The sequence below is a fragment of the Mus musculus genome, chromosome 3 (assembly GCF_000001635.26).
Source record: "Mus musculus strain C57BL/6J chromosome 3, GRCm38.p6 C57BL/6J".
NCBI lineage: Eukaryota > Metazoa > Chordata > Mammalia > Rodentia > Muridae > Mus > Mus musculus.
Window position 1 is genome coordinate 58,518,922 of NC_000069.6, and position 21,996 is coordinate 58,540,917.

At 39.8% G+C, this 21,996-nt stretch overlaps 2 protein-coding genes across 3 annotated transcripts in view; one reads left to right on the top strand and one right to left on the bottom strand.

Moving 5' to 3' along the window:
• Window positions 1-3,047: 3,047 nt before the first annotated feature.
• On the bottom strand, window positions 3,048-6,963 carry Serp1 (stress-associated endoplasmic reticulum protein 1). Its single transcript, NM_030685.3, has 3 exons — window positions 6,489-6,963; window positions 6,162-6,237; window positions 3,048-4,947 (listed from the first exon to the last, which is right to left on the bottom strand). The coding sequence occupies exons 1-3, from the start codon at window positions 6,570-6,572 to the stop codon at window positions 4,907-4,909; spliced, it is 201 nt and encodes a 66-aa protein (NP_109610.1). The 5' UTR covers window positions 6,573-6,963; the 3' UTR covers window positions 3,048-4,906.
• Eif2a (eukaryotic translation initiation factor 2A) overlaps window positions 6,900-21,996 on the top strand; it is a 31,681-nt gene continuing 16,584 nt past the window's right edge. The window contains exons 1-4 of one of the 2 annotated variants that reach the window (NM_001005509.2): window positions 6,900-7,165; window positions 12,166-12,235; window positions 18,613-18,687; window positions 20,607-20,725. In NM_001005509.2, the coding sequence (NP_001005509.1) occupies window positions 7,138-7,165; window positions 12,166-12,235; window positions 18,613-18,687; window positions 20,607-20,725 (292 nt within the window). In that variant the 5' untranslated portion in view covers window positions 6,900-7,137. The remainder of the gene's footprint in view (window positions 7,166-12,165; window positions 12,236-18,612; window positions 18,688-20,606; window positions 20,726-21,996) is intronic. The other variant, XM_006501321.4, reaches the window with a different exon arrangement.

Here is a 21,996-nt window from a genome sequence, read left to right on the forward strand (position 1 = left end):
GGTAGGCTTTTTAACTTTTACTTTGATGGTTCTAGGGCTTAGGTTCAAGGCTTCATGCGTGCTAGGCATGAACACTGAGATATGCTTTTTCTCCACTTAATTTTTTTTTTAAAATAAGGTTAGTGCTCAATTGCCCAGAGTAGACCTGAACTCTCACTGTAGCAGAGTAGCTGGGATTATGGTATACATTTTGTTTATTTGGAGTGTGTGTGTGTGGGGGGGGAGGGTACAAGGTCCAAATATAGTCTAGGTTGCAAGCATGCACCACCACGGCCAGCAGACAGATAAGGTTCTTGCTGATGAAGCACTCAGCTAATATGTTGAGTGTGGCATTTTGGTGGACACAGAAATGGTGGCAGGAGACAAAAGAGCCCTGGTCTTTGAGCCCATGCTTAGTCTAATAAAGTAAGACACAAAACTACTAAGTTCTAACAGGTTCAGTACAGGGCTGAAGTGAAGACTGATCGGGTAAGACAGGTTGTGTGTGTGTGTTTGTGTGTGTGTGTGTGTGTGTGTGTGTGTGTGTGTGTGTGTATGCATGCACTGTGGGAAGAGACCAAAATTACAGGGTATCTGAAAAATGTGGACTACAGCAAAACTAGGAGGGAAGCTGTAAAGGGCAGGCTGAGCCACGCAAAGTGCCCTCAGAGAACCAAGGCTGAAGATTTCTTTCATTGCAAAAAGAAATGAGGAGCCCCTGAACTTTAGTGTATCTTCAAATTTTACCTCAGGAAAATCATGGTGATCAGCCTCTTTAAAGTCAAAAGGACACATTCTTTCTTCGTCCCGAGTCTCACTCTGCAGGCCATGCTGGCCTTGAACTCTAGCCAAGTTTCCTGCATCAGCCTCTTTAGAGCTGGGATTATAGATCACACACACCACCAGTTCCTAATAATTGTTTTAAAAATAATTTTATTTTGGAACAATTTCTCAACATCACAGATTAAAATATTTTAATAAAATACAATGAAGTTGTAGCAGTTTTTAGGGTCCCTGGAATATGTTGTGCTAATAGCATTACTTATGCAATGTTGTATTTTTCTATTACGTAAAAAACCAGTGTAAACGTCAACTGAATTATTCACTTTCAAAGAAACTGCATCAGTGAACAATTTGTTTTTCTCTCTTCTTTGAATTAGCAGCTTGAGAAAAATGAAAGGCTTTTCTAAAAGCATATGTGAAATGCATGTACGTTTTGGGATCGGTTCTGTGACTTCTACAGAGTACAGTCAGCCAACCCTTGGCTTGGTTTCCGTTCCTCAGCAAAGCTCTTCTCATTCCATTATTTCCATGTTCTTTGAATTACTGTAGCAGTTATGGGTATGGTGTGCCTTTGGTAATTGCCTATAGGACTCTATTCCCAGCTCTACCTGCATGTTACTTAGTAATCGCTGGATAAACAAATTTTGTCTGTAAACTTCCCACAGTTCTGCTCTTTGTTTCTGCGACATGCACGGGTTTGAATCACAAAAGGTCAGGGTTTTTTCCCTCTTAAGTACTGGCACATGTGTATTCACTGTTCTGTTCCTTATTACAGATGTGCTATGAACAATTTCCTCGAGTCCCTGCGGCTGTGACTTCCCTGCTATGCTGGACTATAACATGGAACTAGGAGCAGAGAGGAACCCTGCGGTCACTTCCTCTTCTACATTGCTTTTGTCAAGTATTTTATCACATCAATCTGAAACTTAATTTCTAAACAGAGAATGTCATGATGTTGTAAGTTTATAGATGTTTTATGGATAGGCCTAGTAATTAGTGCTGAAATGTAAGTTCTGTGTGATCGTTGGGTGTGTCCAACATCCCACCAGTAGCCTTGGGAGGAGCCCAAGTGGCCGCACAATTGAACAAGCCAAAGCCCAAGACAATGTATCCTGCTACAATGAAAGCCTTGTGCTACTTTAGAAACCTGATTGCCAGCAACATTGTATCCAGCCTATCACACATGCAATGAAATGGTAACTCTTTGTTCTGTCAGAGCTAAATCACTATTTGGGCAAATTCATCTCCTTGTTGTGCTCAGCATTACAGAATAATATAATATCTGAGTAGGAAAGTAGGATAAAAGAAATGTGCTTTTTCCTTGAGCCAAACTTGGGTAGTAACAACTATATGCCAAGTGGGTAAGTGTCGAATTCTCTTGCTTTTTACACATTTTTCTAGCTACTATGTCCAATTACAGACCTAACATGTACCTCTCGGTATTATTATTATTATTTTTTTTTTTTGGTTTTTTCGAGACAGGGTTTCTCTGTATAGCCCTGGCTGTTCTGGAACTCACTTTTTTGTAGACCAGGCTGGCCTCAAACTCAGAAATCTGCCTGCCTCTGCCTCCTGAGTGCTGGGATTAAAGGCTTGTGCCACCACACCTGGCTAGGTATTATTTCTTTTGACTTAATGTGTCTATGTTAACTTGCCAACAAACTGGAGTTACCTGAAAGGAGAGAATCTCAATCGAGAAAATGCCTCCATAAGGTCCTGCTATAAAGCCTTTTCTTTATTAGTGATTGATGGGGGAGGGTCCAACCCATTTTAGGAGGTGCCATCACTGGGCTGCCAGTCCTGGGTTCTACAGGAAAGCAGGCTGAGTAAACCATGAGGAGCAACCAACCAGTAAGCAGCACCCCTCCATGGACACACCAGCTCTTGCCTCTAGGTTCCTGCTCTGCTTGAGTTCCTGTCTTCACTTCCTTTGATGATGAACAGTGAGTGACATGGAAATAAATCTTTTCTTCTCAAACTTGCTTTTTAGTCATGGTGTTTAGCTGCAGCAACAGAAACCTTAAGACCCTTAAATACAGACTTTTCTTTCTTTTTTTCTTCTTACCGTTTTTCAAGACAGGGTTTCTCTGTGTGGTAGTCCTGGCTCTCGGAGAATTCACTCTGTAGACCAGGTTTATCTAGAGCTCAGAGCTCTGCCTGCCTCTATCTCCCAAGTGCTGGGATTAAAGGCATTTGCAACCACTGCTAGGCTAAGTACAGGCATTCCTTTAAAATAATTTTCTATAAACTATGAAAAGTATTCAAATAAAAACTCTGCAAAATCATTTTCTTTTACAACAGCATCAAATATCCAGGGAACTTTATTTTTAAACCATAAATCAAACAGACACAACTTTCATTGACCCAAATATGCATAATCCAACCTGAATATAAAATGCACTGAATAGGTAAATTACATGATACAAAGGGAATGTAATTTTACAAATGTGAAATGATTGATGGCTACAGCAATTTAACAAAATAATTAAAACATTGTATGTTTAAAAACAAGAATATCTTAAAGCCAATTATCTATAGTAAACCAAGGGAAATTCTGGTATGGAATGATTTGATTCAAAGGAAATAAGGCACCTGCTATAAATTTAGAGAATATCTTTCACTTTTAAAGTTATAGTAAAATAGAATTAGTTAACCAAGACTGGCTTCAGAGGGAACCAAGTTCAGGGATTCACTTACAGGGTGAAAAGAGGCAGACAACAGTCATGACCCTACAGACCCACAGCCAGCTTTCTTTCCTGGTCCGATACAGGAAAGATTCCTGTGCATCCCGACCCACTCCTTCCCTTCCTTCTCCTCTGTGTCCAAGGGGGTCCGAGGGGATCCAAAGCCCTGTGAGGTTTACACTGCTCTCAGAACAGGGGCAAGTTTCCCTTCTGTTCCTTTGAAAACAGCGTATTTCAAAAGAGATCTCCTGAGGCAAATAACAAAGCAAACATAAGCAGGCTTCTCTCCATTCATAAACAGATATTGCTTGGTGTCTGCACCAAGTTCTGGCTAAGTGCATAAATAGGACTAATTGTAGTTTTCAATAGTACCAGAAAATGTCAAACCTGCCTCATTACTCTCACCCTTACTATTAGTAAAAAGAAAATGATCAATCACAACCTACGAAGTCATACAAAGGAAGACTAGACTGATCCTCATCAGTAAATTCATTTCATTCCAAATGCTCATTTAGATCGATAGACCTAGAACCCTAAGGGCATTTCAATCAAAACTTTAGTTGATGTGCCTTTTTGGTATTAAAAGTGCAATTAACATGCTAAGATATCATATGGCACACGGGACTCCACATGTTTCGACAAGGCATTTAGTTCTTGTCTTTCTCCGTATCTACACAGTAAACCCTTTGATAATTCTGATCAGTATGACATCAGCAAACCATCTCTAATTTCATTTCACCATGATAGCTTTTAGTGGAACTGCAATCACTTTGATTAAGTTAGAAAATGTTCAATCCAGGCTCGAATGGGACCCTAGGTGACTATACTTACTCATGCAAAATTCAAGGCTGTGTAACAGAAACATTATCATTAGAAACAGATGCAGCTGTAAGCATCTTTACTTACAATATGCCCTAGAAGCTTTTAAAAAGTTTTAGGTGACAATGATTGTGGTAAAACTAAGCCGTGTAGGTGACCATTTAAAAGCACCTTATTATAGGACAGTTACATGTCCCTATAATGGAGTGTGCTTTCCAATTCAAGAGTAAAAAGGGCATAGCTATAGAAAACCATAAGATTCCAAAATTTAAGCTAATTGCATTTACACATTAGGGTTAACAAAATCTATACCCTGTCTACACAGATTTAATCTAATTAGTCATGTTTTAATAACCATATAAAACTCATTCTGTACTGAATAAGTATGGTCTACTACTGGAACTTAATAATCAAATTTTATTGCTTTATTCATGTGGTGCTTTTGCAAGGCACTGTGGCATGGACTAGCAAACCTGGAATGACTCTTGAAGACACCTTGGAATGACACATGAAGGCGGATATGAAAAGTCATTCTGAGGCAGGCCGATTTACTCAATGGTTTTTAACTAGGGCATCGAACATCAGGAATGAGTTCAAGTTAAAATTCACAGGAGAATGGAAAGATCTCAAGGTCAGTCACTTCACATGCCCATCCTGATACTTTGAATAATCTGGAAAATTGCTGTGAAGAGAAAGAGCAAATATTAAAACAAGTTGAAGAAAACAGGCCTCTCAACTAAAAGTCATCTATTTACAGCAGCTGCAGACTCCAGCGTGATCGTACAGTCAGTTACAAATGCTAATCTAACTTTACGCTAATAAAAAAGTGAAGCAGGTTTATCATAATTAAACAATTCAATGCCTTGAAGTGATTATTATCTCGTGGTACTGGGGATGGGACCCGGGGAGGGCCTGATGCATGATAGGTAAATACGCTGCAGCTGAGCTTCACATCGAACTCAAATTATTTCCTTAATTGCAGCTCCTTGACTTTTACCTATAAGATGTACAAGAGATATTCCAGATGTGAAATTATTTTAGCAATAACTTGAAAGCACCAAAACAAACACGTTTTTCCTACTATTAATTTATTTCCAACATATCCTTAAAGGCCTGGTTTCCTAACACATGCACATTTCTTCATTCTCACACAGCTGAAATTCAATAATCTTTTTGTGTTACATAAACTGGTTGGCTCTTGGCCACATATCAAGAAAGCTTCCGGTTGTTAAGTTTAGAAAAAAGGCAAAGTGAAATGTTAAATGAAAATCTCAGGAACTGTAGAATGCGGCAAATAAAAGCATCTGTCTCAATAACAGCAGCTTGTCTATTAAAGCAGCAGGCAGAGCAGGAGGACAGTCTGTAATACATCCATCCGCAGGGGCAAGAGTCTATCATCTTAAAACCAGGCTGTCTTAATAACTAATCTTACCTGAAAACACTTGTCTCATACATTAAATATCCCAGCAGGTATGTTTCCTCTACAGAAAATCAATTCTTTGTACTACCCTTACTTTATATACTTAGTTTTTGACATAGAGACCTTAGGTACTGGTATCGTTCAGTCCTGTTCTAGTATCCAGATGTTCACGATGTTCGCTAAGTTTTTTGCAACACTATCGATAATAAAGTTACAATGCAAATCAGAGATATTTGGTGCTTAATTTCTTCTAAGGGATCATTAGGAAGATCTAATTTCTCTCTCTCTCTCTTTTTGATCTTCAATGAGCATAAATCAAGGTAAGAGAAATTTCTGGGGCACCACCCTCTGTGGTACAAGTTATCCAGTTCACTAGAAACAATTCTCTTAGCAGGTGGGTTGAGAACCACGCGGGTAGGTAGGACTCGCCACTCATCCACGTCATTCCAAACCGCGAGAGCCCCCCAAACACTTACCAGAGCCACAGACAACAAAAATGAAGAGGGCCAATAACCAGGGTCCTACCGACGCCTTTTCTTCGGGGGCATTTCTCTGCAAAAAGAAAAAACCCGGTTTCAAATGCAGAGAAAGCACTCTCGGATCCCGGGCTCCCAAGGCCTGCACCCCAGGCCAGGTGGCCGGCCGGCCGACTCACAGATCTCTCCCCCCACCCCAGATTCCACCGCAGCGGGAGTCCGGAGTCAGGCGGGTCTGGGGAGAACTCGCCGCGGCCCCGGCCGGGCGCGGGGCGCGGGCCTCGGCTCCCGGCCACGACATGGAGCGGGGTGCCCACTTTCCCTTACCGAGGTCTTAGCGACGTTGCCGCGCTGAGTTATGTTCTTGCTGTGCTTCTCGTTGGCCATACGGATCCTCTGCTTGGCGACCATTTTCGCAGCGCCACCTGCCCCAAGAACCTCTCGGACTCGCTCGCTCGCCGGTCCCGGGCCACCGGGAGGGAGGCTCGGCTCTGATCGCGGTGCCTACGCCGTCTACAGCCACTGGGCCGGGACGCGGAGCGCTGGAACACCGGCAGCCGCCGATCGCGGCGGTCTGAGCAGCCTTTGGGGCGGCGTGCCGGGGAGAGCGGGCCGCAGGGCCGAGAGGCAAGAGTCCAACCACCGGACAGTGCAACCGGCAACCTCGAACTAGTTCGGGTTCGGCTGCCAACGTCAGCACTGGGCAGACCCCGCCCCGCGGAAGTGTGGACTCCGCCCGCTCCGGAGAGGGAGGGCGAGCGCCGGCCGCCACCGCAGCCAGGCTCTTCCCCGCTCCGGAAAACGAGGAGCCAGAGCTGCGCGTGCGCGCTCGGGAACCAGACGTGGATTGGCCCCGAGGCTGGCGGCGCCGGAAACACCGACTCGCAGACTTTGCGCTTGGGGAGACGTGTAGAGGCCGGGTTCGGCCTTTCTTGAACTCTCACCCCAGCGCGTGGGTTTCTCTTTCCGGGACAAGATGGCGCCGTCCACACCGCTGTTGACAGGTGAGTTCCAAAAGAGCGAGAGACTCTTCCTTTACGGTGATTTCTTTCTGTGTCTTCGCGCTGGAGAATTCCTTAGCAAGCCTTGGAAGTCCGTCTTGCCTTTCCTCCTGGAAGGACCAAACTGTCTTTTAGTTTATTTGGTAATAGCATCCCAATGGGAAGTGAAGTCTCCGTCCCCAGTAGTCCCTCCTCCCAGTTATCCATCCATCGTTCTTCATCTTCCATAGGAATAGACAGGTAACAGAAAGTATTAGTTTGATGTGTGACCTGTGGTCTGCAATGCCGGGTGTTGCTTGGACCCTTCTTAATAGAAGAAACAAGACTCTTCACACCGAATTCATCTGAACTTAAGTATTATTAAAAATTATATGCTCCCTTATTGTTATGAGGTTTGTGGGAGTTGATAGGGAGCAAGACATTGCTAGTGTAGGTTAGGTTTCATGCTGAAGATGTGGCTTAAGGTGGCGACAGTGAGCAGGATAATGATAGTCTAATGTTTTCGATTGAAACAGCTGTGAGACAGTATTTAAGAAGTAGAACATGAGAAGACGCTAGGAATTTAAAGCTGACACATATTGTGGTGCTTAAACAACAACAACAAACTTGGACAACACTGGGAAAGGTGCTATACTATGTTATGGCTTGGGTATGTAAGTTTGAATAAACAAAAGATTCAAGTAGAAAAGAAGTGGGAAAGAAAAAAATCGTTGATAACAATGTAAGAAGAAAGATAGCATCATTAGGACGAATGTCTTATTTTTGAGAATTGGAAGTTATGTCCTCCTGAGACACGGCAAAGCTTTTATACTTCTGCCAGTCTAGGAATATACATTTTTAAGAGCCATGCTTATCCTGTTCAGATAGACTATCATAATTTATTCGCCAGATAGTTATGAGGTGCTAGTTGCAATCTTCTAAACACTGCCAGATAGTTGAGATTGTTTTCTTTTGTTTAGATTATTTATTTATTTATTTATGCGTCTGTATCTGAGCGTGTGCACAGGAGTACAGGCCTTAAGAGGCCCAGAAGAGGGTGTGGGCTTCCCTGGGGCTGGAGTTAGAGTTGTGAGCCTCACCTTAGATGAGTGCTGAGAACTCTATTTATTTCTTCTTAAGAGAAGCAAGTACTCTTAATGCTGAGCCATCCTCCAGCCCCCTGACACTATTTAAATGGCATAATTATGTAATTCAATAAATTGCTTCTCTGTTACTTAAAAGCTTTACTACTAAATGAATATTTGAATTCGACCTAAAAATTAGTACATTAAAAAGGGATTGAAGTTCTGCCCTTTTGAGACAGTGTGAAGTCCATCCTGTTCAGCCCAGCATACGGATCACTATAATCTTAGTGGCACTAACCTTACTGCATTGGCATCGCGGCTTATTTTGTGTTCCATCAGTACTGAGTTGTTAAAGCCCTTTAAGTTCTTCTTCAGAATTATCCTCTTCTTTCTGTTGACTTGGCAAGCTACTTCCAAGCAATTTACCACACTTTCTGCACGGGCACGGTCGCTTTCTGAGCTATTTTTCACTCTTTTTTTTATGTATCACAAAGGAAATGCTCTATTTGTTCAACTATTTTCCTTCCCTGCTAGACTGCTAAATTATGATGTTTGGGGTAAAGTCTTATTCATCCTTGCCTTTTCAGTACCTAATGCAGAACCTACTAAATAGTAGACACTAAACATAGGAGAATTAACTCATGAAGAATAGATTGTATATAATCAAATTAACAAAGTAACAATTTTTTTCACAGGATTCTAGATTAGAGCCTTTGTTCTGACACTCTCTCATAGTATCATATTCTTAGATGCCCAAAGATTACTTGGCCAAATTTACATTACATATTTGCAGGGTTAGGATTATACCCAGGTATTCCATGGTCTATTTTCTACCAATAAAATATACTGTTTACTCTTTTAAACATTCTTTGTTTTAAGTTTTTAAATTCCTAAATCCTTAAATCTTACTTAATGTATACTTACTAGATCTATAGATCTGTGAATAATTGTTTATTGTTATAACTCTAAGTCGGAAATGAGAAAAGACCAAAACATGTGAAACTTGAGTTTTTAAACACTTGTTCTAAAAAGCTTTAGTGTTGATAAATTTAAGTATTTACATAACACTCCCCCCACCCCCAAATCTATTTCTGTATTTCCTGGTTCTTGCTTTTCTTTTATTAAAGGAGACAGATTTATCCTCAGGCAGATATTCAACCAGCTTAGTGACTCTAAAGAAAAGAGCTTTTCTTTGTTTGACCAGCATTCCCAACAGAAATCTCAGGCTCTTTCCTTTAGAGAGTGTGGCTGATACAGGTCTTATTTTTCCTCTTGTTGCTGTTTTTTTCTTACCAGTGTTATTTTGGAGTTTACTTTCTTCCCTAGTATGAAATAATAGATCTTAAATACAAATTGTGAGAAACCCCTTTTGGTGTCTAGAACATTCTGAGTTCCCATAATGTTGGCAGAAATGAACAAGACAGAGAATCTGTGCTGCCAATTAAAAGTGTCACTAGAGCTGGGGGAGGCTGCTAAAATACCGGTGGTTGAAGTGAGGTAAGAACAAGCTCCCCTCTTCTTTGTCCATCAGTGGAAGACCATGGACTTGGGTTAGCAGTGACAGCTTGATCACATTCACGTTTTATAGTTACGTAGCGGCGGCCTTATTAGGACTGTACTGACAGTTTGCCATTCTATTCTAGATTGGTATATAAATTCTAAGAAAGGTCGTAGTGTGTTAGATTCTGCTATACCTTTGTGGCCATGGCCTTAACACTGGCTAAATTTCTACATAATGTATAACTAAGGTATGATCTCAATAAACTCCCTCATTTGAAAATTTTATTTGTGGCTTATCCTTCTAGTGTTTGTTAAACATGTAACATGTATGATAGCCTTTAATGCCAGCACTTGAGGGCAGAGGTAGTCAGATTTCTGTGAGTTCAAGGTCAATCTGGTCTACTTAAGAAATTTCCAGGCCAGCAAAAGCTACATAATGAGATATTGATTTTTTTTAATTAATTCTAGCATTAAGACAATGTGGCCTATTCTAAATTGTAATGTATGTTATATACATTGCAGCAGTTGGATTGATTGGTGCTGAGAAATGCTACTACTGTTTTACCTGTGTGGTAGCTTTAATGCTGTAAAGAATAGAACTTGAGGGCTATAGAGGTAACTCCATGGTAGGTATACATCCCTTAAGGTATATAAGGTTAATTAGTACACACACACAAAGGGAAAGGGTAAAACGATAACAGTGAGTTTATAATGTATCTACATTACTTACCCTGAGCATGGTAGCTCTTAGGAGGGAGATCGCTGAGTTCCAGGACAGCCTGGACTACTTAGAGAGTTCTAGTCCTGCTGGGGCTACCTACATCATGAGGCCTTGTCTCAAAAAAAAAAAAAAAAAAAAAAAAAAAAATTACAAAACTTAAGTTTTAAAATCTAGGACATATTTTGTCACAGAACATTTTACAAGTATCATTATAGCTTTTTAAATATTTTGAGCATTTGATTTAAATTATAGCAGTAGATCAAACTGGCCTCAAACTCTATGTCTCTGCATCAGCCACCTCAGTATTGGAGTGCTATGTGAGCGCTACCACACCCAACTAGAAATCATCCTGAAAACAGTAGTAAAGTCCTTTTAATCCCTAACACTTAGCATATAGTGAAGGCACACATCAAATAGTCTGTAAGCCGTTGTGTACAGAGTCTCTTGTTTGAAATGTACAAAGCAGCTTGCTAGACTCCATCCTATTGTCTAACAAACTTAGAGTCTTAATGTGCTTGCGTACTTGTTTTCTGTTGTTAAACTGGCAACTCCATAAAGACGTAGATTTTCATTCTAACTTGATATTCTTTGGGCCTGCCTGATCCCTGAAATTGAGCTGGTTAATTCTTAGTGAGGGTATGTGTTTTTCTCTTTCTTTCTTTCTTTCTTTCTTTCTTTCTTTTTTTTTTTTTCTTTTTTTTTTTAGTTTTTCCAGACAGGGTTTCTCTGTGTAGCCCTGGCTGTCCTGGAACTCACTTTGTAGACCAGGCTGGCCTCGAACTCAGAAATCCACCTGCCTCTGCCTCCCAAGTGCTGGGATTAAAGGCATGCGCCACCACTGCCTGGCTTGTATGTGTTTTTCTAATAGTTGTCTCTTAACAGTTCTTCAGTTCTTGGAAAGATAAATGAAAGAATTAGGATTGGAGCTAAGCCCCACCCCAGCTATTCATGTTATTGCTTTCCTAGTAACTAAGAGGAGGGAATCCTTTACCTAGCAGAAATGCAAATGTAGTGGGAGCCATGGACATGGGTTACAGTTTCTTCTCTTGGCTTAAAGTAGCAATTCTTCACTAAGTCCTGTTGCATTTTTGTACATCTTACATCCTCATTTCTGCTTTTCATCCCCGTGGCTTCACTCTGAACCGAATGTGTAGGCTTTTCTGTGAGAGAGGTGCAGACTTTCCCACATCCAGTTCATTGTCCCCATGAAACCAGGTTGATCTTTTCAAAATGCAAATCTGGTTTTAGAAATCAGCAGGGACTCTTGAGGTTTTATTCTTAAGATACTCAAGACCAACATTATTTTACTTCCACCTCCATACTCTTCTACGTCTGAAGCCCGTTTTCTTTTCCAGCTTTTCCTACCCACATAACTTTCTTTCCATCTTGTGATGCTCTTTTTTATCTTTCCCTGGGATTGTTTGAACTTGTTACTGTTCTCTAAACTTAGCTGTATTCAGCTAAGTTTCTACCTGTGACACAGGTCCTTTTATTTTGACGGTGATATTGTTTTTAAGTTGCATATTTATTTCTATCCAGTTATAGTGATTTTTATGTGGAAAGGCAAAGTAGACTTGAAATGTTAACATTCTGTAGTATAAGAAAGTGTTTCATGAGTTCTCTGTACTTCCATAGCCTTTGGCTTTTGAGTAGCATTCAGTAATAAAGCTAGGTATTTCTTAGCAGAGTAACCAACCTTTTTTTCTTTGTTTCTTTAGTCAGAGGATCAGAGGGACTGTACATGGTGAATGGACCACCACACTTCACAGAAAGCACGGTGCTTCCCAGGTATAGCTTGTGTCAAATACAATGCACACCAAAAGATTTTTGTTAATGGTGTGTTTCTTAAAATATTTTAGTTTGTATTGTGTGTGTATGGGTGTTTTACTCATGTATGTGTCTAAGCAACACCAGAGGAGGTTGTTGTATTCTCTAGAACTGCAGTTACAGGCAGAACTGGTAAGTGCATGCTAAAGACTGAAGCTGGGTTTTCTGGAAGAGCAGTGAATGCTATTAATTGTGAAGCCATGTTTCCAGCCCATTAACCAAGAAAGAAAAATTATAGATGAACTAGTTTCTTGGGATTTTTTTAACGATTTATTTATTTATTTTAGGTATATGAGTACACTATAGCTGTCATTGGACACACCCGAAGGGGCCATTGGATCCCATTACAGATGGTTGTAAGCCACCATATGATTGCTGGGAATTGAACTCAGGACCTCTGGAGGAGCAATCAGTGCTCTTAATCGCTGAACCATCTCTCCAGTAGGATGTTTTCTTAACAAGATGGGAAGAATATGTATTTCTTTGTCAAGAAAAATAATCTTTGTATTTCAAAATCAATGACTTAAGGTTTGGAGAGACGGCTCGGTAGTTAAGGGCCATACACTGCTCTTCCAGAGGCTCCAAGTTAGGTTCCCAGCACCTACATCAAGTGGCTCACAGCTGCCTATAAGTCTAGCTCCTGTGGGTGAAACCCTTTTCTGGCTTCCACAGGTATGTGCTGCGTATGCACATGCACACATACAGCAGATCATCTCATCTAAAAAATGGAGAAGCAGGGAAGAAAGAACTAATTAATGGCGTAAAGTAATTGAGTTTGGAAAAGTTTTCTCTTCTAGAATGAGAAAAATTTGCAAATATGATAATTAAAGTCACTATTAGTAATCACTATGCTGCCAGAAGATGATAGTGGCATAAAAAGGAAGGAGAGTAAAATATATATGCATACTATGTATCTGAATACATGTATGTTTTTTCCAGAAAGAAACCAAGGAAAATGAAAGCAAAACTGAATAAAAATGATAACTGATAATAGATGACAAAATATACAACTCAAGACATCTGTGAATGAACTTTGGTAGATATACAGTTTTGATGTTAGTCCATATAATTTTCTAAATAATAAAATTGGATAAGAATAGAATAATTAAAATGGCTAAATGAAAGAGTAAATTTAGCTTATGTTGGGTTTTTGAAATCTTACAAAGATCTACAAAATTGTTGAATATGTAATATATTCAGCAGTGTTATTGTTCACTAAAGTTATTTTTGCTTGAGGCTGTTGAAATAAAGAGCAATAACCATTATATTACTATTACCAAAATATCTGAGTAAACAAAGGAATGGAGTTTATTTGGGTTCCAATTAGTGGTTGACTGGTCCCTTACGCTTGTGCAGAACATACTAGCGACAGGTCGCAGAGTGGGTTCTTCATGTTCTAGAAGCCAGGAAGCAGAACAGAGCATCATCGGGAAAGGACCAGGGCAAGCTATAACCCCAGGAGCATGCCCAGGAGTGACTGCCCTCCAACAGGAGCTCATCTTCCAGAGTTTGGCCACCTTCCAGTGCTCCATTCACATTTTGACCCTATCAGTGGATTAAGCCATTCATTAGATGAGAGCTCTTGTGACATGATCTCATATACACAGCCCCAAGTGTGTTTTGCTTCAAGCCAGTCAAGTTGACAGTCAAAACAATTAGAATAATTGTATTACTTTTATTAGGATCTAAATTATTTTTAGCATGAGTAAAAAAAACCTTGCATATGAGCTCATTAGTGCTTCTTTCAAAATTATTTGTGGGCTAGAGAGGTAGTTAGGCCACTCACTCTTTCAGAGGACCCAAGTTCAGTTCCTAGCACCCATAAAAAGTGGTTCCAACCTCCTATAAATGTGACTCCAGGAGATCCAACACCCTCCTCTGGCCTTCAGTGGCAACAGTTCACACATCGCTTGAATGAACACATTTGCACATACAACATACACTACAAACAAACAAAGAAATCTTAAGTAAAACATTTAATTCCTAGTTTTGTCCAGTTAAAAGGCAGAAAGAATTATGGACCTTGTGAAAGAGTCACAGGAATCAACTAGAAAGAGTTTAATGCCAACCTAAAAAAGAACAATTTGAACGTTAAGAATTATACTGGAGGGGCTGGAGAGATGACTCAGTGGTTAAGAGCACTGACTGCTCTTCCAGAGGTCCCGAGTTCAAATTCCAGCAACCAGATGGGGGCTCACAATCATCTGTAATGGAATCCGATGCCCTCTTCTGCTGTGACTGAAGACAGCTACACTGTACTTGTTTAAATAAATAAATCTTAAAAAAAAATTATACTAGAGAATAACGATATTAAATATAAATACTTCATAAGCCGGGCAGTGGCGGCGCACGCCTTTAATCCCAGCACTTGGGAGGCAGGGACAGGCAGATTTTTGAGTTCGAGATCAGCCTGGTCTACAGATTGAGTTCCAGGACAGTCAGGGCTACACAGAGAAACCCTGTCTTGAAAAAACTAACTAACTAAATAAATAAATAAATACTGCGTAAAAATGTCTCCACCACTATGCCTTATGATTCTATAGTACAAAAACCTTACGCTTTTTTCCTTTTTTCTTTGTATACCCTCTCATCCCTGTGACAGGATTTCTTTTTGTAGCCCTCAATGTCCTAGAACCTGCTTTGTAGACCAGGCTTTCCTCAAACTCAGAGATCTGTCTGCCTCTGCCTTCTGAGTGCTGGCACTAAAGGCACGTGCCACCATACTTGGCTTAAAAACCCCACATTTTATAGTACCCTTAGAGTTGATGAATACAGGTTCTTTTAGGATTTGTTAGTAACTGCAGAAATAAAATTTTGTAATCAGAAAGAAATTTTGTGTTTAGACTAGTGCCTCTCAAACTTTAAGATGTACCAGCTGTCTGAACAAGGTGGGGATTTAGTTGAGTGAAGTACTTACCTAGCCTTATAGTTGGAATCCTAAGACATCTGTAACTAGATGGCATGTTTTAGTGTTCAAAGCCGCTGCCTTCCCACACTTTGAGTAGCAACTATAGAAACAACATGCTCAAGTGTGACCTTCACCCTTCTAGGGTCTGAGAACAAGTGGTGATATTAGAAGATGAGGTAGCCTGGTCTCTTTAGCTGAGTAGTAGTGAGAATCGAACCAGGGTCCTCTGGAAGAACAGCCAGTGCTCTTAACTGCTGAGCCACTTTTCTAGCCTCTGATGTTTTGTTGATTTTAACATTTGAGGTTGGCGATGAATGCCTATATTTTGTATTTACATAAAGTTTTTGTTTGTTTTTATTTAAAATTTGTATTGACTGGGTAGTCTCACACCTTTAATCCAAGCACTCAAGAGGCAGAAGCAGGGAGATCTCTGTGAGTTAAAAGCCAACCTGGAGCTGGTGAGATGGCTCAGTGGGTAAGAGCACCCGACTGCTCTTCCGAAGGTCCAGAGTTCAAATCCCAGCAACCACATGGTGGCTCACAACCATCCGTAACAAGATCTGACTCCCTCTTCTGGTGTGTCTGAAGACAGCTACAGTGTACTAACATATAATAATAAATAAATCTTTAAAAAAAAAAAAGCCAACCTGGTCTACATAATGAGTTCCAGGACAGCCAGGGTTACATAGTGAGACCCTGTCTCAAAAATAAGTAAATTATATCTGTATAATTTATAATTACATCTGTTGTTAAACTATATGTTTGTATGGAAATAGCGAAATTTTCTTATTTGCCAGGATTAAAAAAAGGAGTGAGGGAGGAAGAGATGGCGCAGTGGTTAAGACAACTGGCTGCTCTTCCAGAGGACCATGGTTCAGTTCATAGCATTCATACAGCAGCTTATGACCTACTGAGACTCTAGTCCTAAGAGATCTGATGACTTCTTCTGGCTTCCCCAGGCACTGTGTGCGTGTATTGCATAGATTTCATGCAAAACACTTTTAAACATAAAGTTGTTGGGGTTCAACAGGGATGGTTTGAACACACACTCAAGGATTTATCCACCAGGGCAATAGCTTCAGACTTAAGCGGTGTGCTGGACATTTCTGAGGGCCAACTTATAAAGGCTAAAACCACATTGCAGGTGCTGGAAGTGCCCGCCTGGTGGTGAGCCCTGACTCAAACCATTTTAGATATAGCAGTTTATATTGGCCTTTTGGTGGATCAATTACATTGATAATTTAATGGGTCCTAAGTGAAGCTTAAGGTTGTGGAACTTCTTTTTTTTTTTTTTTAAGATTTATTTATTATATGTAAGTACTCTGTAGCTGTCTTCAGACACTACACTACTGAGGGCATCATATCTCATTACGGATGTTTATGAGCCACCATGTGGTTGCTGGGATTTGAACTCAGGACCTTCAGAAGAACAGTCAGTGCTCTTAACCACTGAGCTATCTCTTCAGCCTGGTTATGGAACTTCTTAAATTAAAAGACCTCATAATATACAGAACATAACAGAGTATATGGTCATCATGACTTTGCTCTCAGTCAAGTTATTTTTTGCATCAATGACTGGCAAGCATATTATAGCAACAATATGAAATAGCATGGCTACAGCTATGCTAGGGAAGCAGGCCTCAAGAAAGGTAAAAATAAAATCTCAACAACAGAAAAGAATTAGTTGGGTTTTTTTTTGTTTTGGTTTGGTTTTGGTTTTTGGTTTTTGATTTTTCGAGACAGGGTTCTCTATAGCCCTGGCTGTCCTGGAACTCACTTTGTAGACCAGGCTGGCCTCGAACTCAGAAATCCACCTGCCTCTGCCTCCAGAGTGCTGGGATTAAAGGCTTGCGCCACCACGCCCGGCTAAGAGTTAGTTTTTAATCTCAGCACTTGGTTGGGAGGCAAAGGCAAGAGGATCTCTTGTGAGTTTGAGGACCGCTAGGACTATTACACAGAAAAATCTTTGTCTGGAGAAACTTTGTCTCAATAAACAAATATGTTTATAACAATGAGGGTATAATTATGGAGTCAAAAATGAGGAAGGTAGATAAGAGTAGGTTGGAATCAATAGAGATAATAGAAATTTTCTGTCTTAAGGTTGGAGAATAAGTTGTACTGTGATAGGACAAGAGACATTTTTTTCATAGTTATTTTTGTGGGAAAAATATTTTGTAAGTTTTATTGTCTGTAAAGTGAGTATAAGCTACCATTTTGTGAAAACAGAAGCAAAAAATATCTTAAGGGAAATCAATGATGTCGTGTTTTAAAAGGCTGTGTTGGTCAGTTCTTGGTGTCTTTGCTGTTACTTAGCAGTTGAAGTCTTTGTTTGCCACAAAGTTCTTATTTAATGTCACCACACCAGTAGACTCATGTTTACTCACACACATTTATGTCGGGCTAGGTCTTCCTTGTCATAGATGGATTCCCAGTGGCTACATCCACTTTCCAGTAGAGTTACAGTACTTAGCGTTTTCATTCCTTGCTAGAATGTTGACACGGGTCATATTTCACAGATGGCATACAGAAGCCACTGACTTCTTAAGGCCTCTGTATCGTTTTTAAATCTCCACATAGAGAAATTGATGGGAGAGTGCAGTCTTTCAGATGCAGGGGCCTTTTAGTCTTTGAGGGCATTCTTTCTACCACTGCTTTGTTATGCAGGTAGTTTTGAACTGTGAGCATTCAGTTTTATTGTTTGGCTTCTTTGGAGACTTAGTGTTCTGTTGCTATGAAGAGGCACCATGACCACTACAACTCTCATAAAAGAAAGCATTTAATGAGGGCTGGCTTACAGTTGCATAGGTTTAGTGCATTTTTAGCATGGTGGCATGCAGGTAGACTTGGTGCTGGAGAAGGAGCTGACCATTTACATCTGGATTCACGGGCAACAGGAAGAGAGGGACACTGGACCTTTCTTGGGCTTTTGAAACCTCAAAATCCAACTTCAGTGACACAATTCCTCTAATAAAGCCATACCCCCTAGTCCTTCTCAAGTAGGGACACATCCTGATGACTAAATGTTCAAATCCATGAGTCTATAGGGGCTTTACATTTTTTTTTAATTTTCAAGACAGGGTTTCTCTGTATAGCCTGGCTGTCCTGGAACTCACTCAGCCTGGTCGACCAGGCTGGCCTCGAACTTAGAAATCTGCCTGCCTCTGCCTCCTGAGTGCTCTGATTGCGGAAGCACCACACCCAGTACTTCAGGACACAGTCCTGCAGGTTTTTCTGCTTGCATGAAACCAGTTTCTAGCATGCTTTACAATGGTTGCTGACATTAATTTTTAAAAGGTAAAATATTTAAATAGACAAACACATTTTGGAATATTTTCTAAAATTTGTGCATTCATTGAGTTAATTGATTGTAAACATTTTAATCAGATTTTTAAGAAATATTACTAATACTTTTTAATTTTTCTTTTTTCAGAGAATCTGGAAGAAATTGCAAAGTGTACACTTTTAGTAAGGATGGGACATTGTTTGCCTGGAGCAATGGAGAAAAGTTAGTGTCCATTTGTCGAAAATGTTCTGTGCAGCATGAGACCATAGCTGGCATGACTAGAGATACATGTATTCGGTTATCATTGGTAAAGCCTGTCTTTTATTGTCACGTGGAGTGAGAGTACTTTGAACATCTTCGAGATTTTTTTTTAATATATGCCATAAATTGAATTATATAGTGACTTAGAATTAAGAATTACTGTGAGAAAAATTATTACTGAGGAAACCAAAAGTTATTTGAAATCGTGTTCTAAATTACTGGTTAGGATTCTTAAATTTACTACTACCATTTAGAAAATAATTATTTTTTCACTTGTTAACTTTGGACTCAGATATTTTGTATTTTTGCTGTTAAATCAGTAACTAAAGTTTTAGTATTAGTTTTCTTGTATATAGAAGCATAGAAATTATTCAAAAGGATTAGTATAATTTATATTATAGAAGGTATCAGATTACAAAATTGATCTTATAAGAAAATATTTAAATAGTCATATTTTTCTTAAAACCAGTTCTTTTGAATTTTTCACAAAGTCACTACAATATTTCACAGATCAAAAAATGTTCAACCATTTGCTCCTTATTTTTCTTTTGTTTTCAACTACATTATGGTTATACTGTTAGGCTTTTCAAAGGAGAAAAACTATATGCATTAGCCTGGAAGTATGAATTGAGCAGTTTTTTATGGTGGTGATATATTATAAAATCTTCTAAAAGTCAGATCAAATGTGGTTAACCATTAAAGGCTGTTAAATTAGTTGATTCACTTTTTAAGTTATTAACTCAAACTATAAAATATTTTCATTATATATAAATATATAATATAATCTTAGCCACAATGTTAAGGGTGTTTTGTTTTTTGTTTTGTTTTGTTACTGAGTCTCTCTACATAGCCCTGGCTATCCTCAGACTCACTATGTAGACCAGGCTGGCCTGGTACTCACAGAGATCCACCTGCCTCTGCTCCGAGTGCTGTGATTAAAGGTGTGTGCCAGTTTACCCACCTCAGTTTCTTTTCAATTATATATTTACATATATATGTGGGTTATGGGTGTTTTGCCCACACATGCATCTGTGTACCATGTGTGTACTGCCCTTGGAGGCCAGAAGAGCCATCAGACCTGGTTTTGGAGTTCATCGTGTGAGTGCTGGCACTCCAACAAGGGTCCTCTGGAAGAACAGCCACTGCTCTTAACCTCTGAGCCATCTCTGCAGTTCGACCCTGGAAGTTAAATATAGGAAAGTAAGTCAGGACAAACTGATTTCCAAAGCTTGGCTCTAGCATTTATCACTAATATCTGATCAGATCAATTCATTTGATTTTTTTTTTTAAGCCTAAGTGAATTTGTTTATAAAATCAACATAATGATGCTTGTAAAGATTCAAAGAGATTTACAGGAAGTGTTTTGGCCTGTGCCTGGGGTTATGTAGGAAGCAGACAACTTGGAGCAATGGGAACTACTTTTATTCTGTGACTCCTGCCATTTTGTCATTATTACACCACCATAATTCTTAACAGGTCTATGTTAGACCGCTTTTAAGATTTTAATAGACTTGCTTACAGACTCCCCCAACGAATACAACCATGCGTTCACATTTAGAAAGCAGGCTTCTCCATTCTCCATTCTTTCTCCCTTTGATTTGATGACCCTCAGCTTTCCTGCAGCCTAGCCATGTGCTGGCTCCATTGGAAGTCCTATCACTTGTGGATCTTTCTGCTAATTCTGTACTATTTCTCAATACTTTTGGGGTAAATTTTACATTTTCTTTAAAGTTCAAGTATTGCCTTGGTATTTCTTGGAATTTCCTGAAAAGTGGTTATGAAAAGTGAACAATTGGGAGTGTTCTGTATTTGAAATGTTTTGGTTAGAGCTGGCTGTTATAAAATGGTAATTTTGCTGAAGTATTTTCTTTTGAAACCAGAGTAAATATAATCAATGTCGCTAACAAGGGACTACTGCACTCCTTCGACCTCCCAAAAGCAGTTTGCCTTGAATTCTCACCAAATAACACTGTCCTGGCAACGTGGCAGCCTTACACTAGTAAGTATTTTCCCTTCATAAAAACATTCTAGCAGGAGCAATTATATTTAGAGGGAGAAAAACTAGGTTTATAACTTTGTAAAATGGTAGTTTAAGGTCAAGCAGAAACCTCACACACACTGGAAACCTCCCACACATTCACACACACACACACACACACACACACACACACACACACCCAGCCATCTGCAGGGAATATGATCTTAGTGTATGACTGAGACTGCAAGTGAGCCACGTCCCTTAGGCCATCATGGATGGCCTTGAACTTCTGATCTTCCTCTCTGCATCTCTGTATACCACCATGCCCCATCCACGTGGTGCTGCAGTCTAAACCCAGGGCTTCATGCATGCTCGGCAAACACTCTACCAACTGAGCTACATTCGCCACCCCCACTTTTTCATTTTAACTAAGTAAGTACTTACTGTACTGTGACTATAACTTTTACTGCTTGAGATATCACAGAAAAATCAGCACAAAATTTTGTTCATACTTTCCTGGATATGCGATCGATCATTCTCACTGCCAATCTTAATACCTGTAAGTGTGCAGCCTTTGCTTACGTTAAGTAATTAAGAACTTTAACCTCCTCACTGTAAGGAAGCTCCTTACAGCCTTTGTTACCCAAATTGCTGCCGTTGCCATAGCTATGTTTCTATGTTTCCATTATGCAAAATAAAGGGTACTTGAAAGCACTGTGGGTAGAAACATATGGACATAGTATGGATATACAGAATATAAACATGACTAATGAGGCAGGTAGATCTCTTAAGTTCAAGGCCAGCCAGGTCTACATAGTACCAAGACAGCCAGAGCTACATAGTGAGACCTCTCAAACAAACAACATTTTTTTTCAAAAGATCATTCATTAAAAAGACTTGTGTTCACTGAGCGGTGGTGGTTCACGCCTTTAATCCCAGCACTTAGGAGGCAGAGGCAGGTGGATTTCTGAGTTCGAGGCCAGCCTGGTCTACAAAGTGAGTTCCAGGACAGCCAGGGCTATACAGAGAAACCCTATCTCGAAAAAACAAAACAAAACAAAAAAACCAAAACAAAACAAAAAAACATTGTTGAGAATCATAAATAACTTTATTTTTATGATCTATAGGTACAAACCTTCATGACTTGATCCCTGTGACAGTAATATATATCAGAATTAATCTCTCAAGTCTTAAAACATCATAACATCATTTTAGCGATGTGGGGCTTTCACTCAAACATGTCATGTTTCATGGTTTTAGCAATGAGTGACTAATTCCATTACAAAGACAGG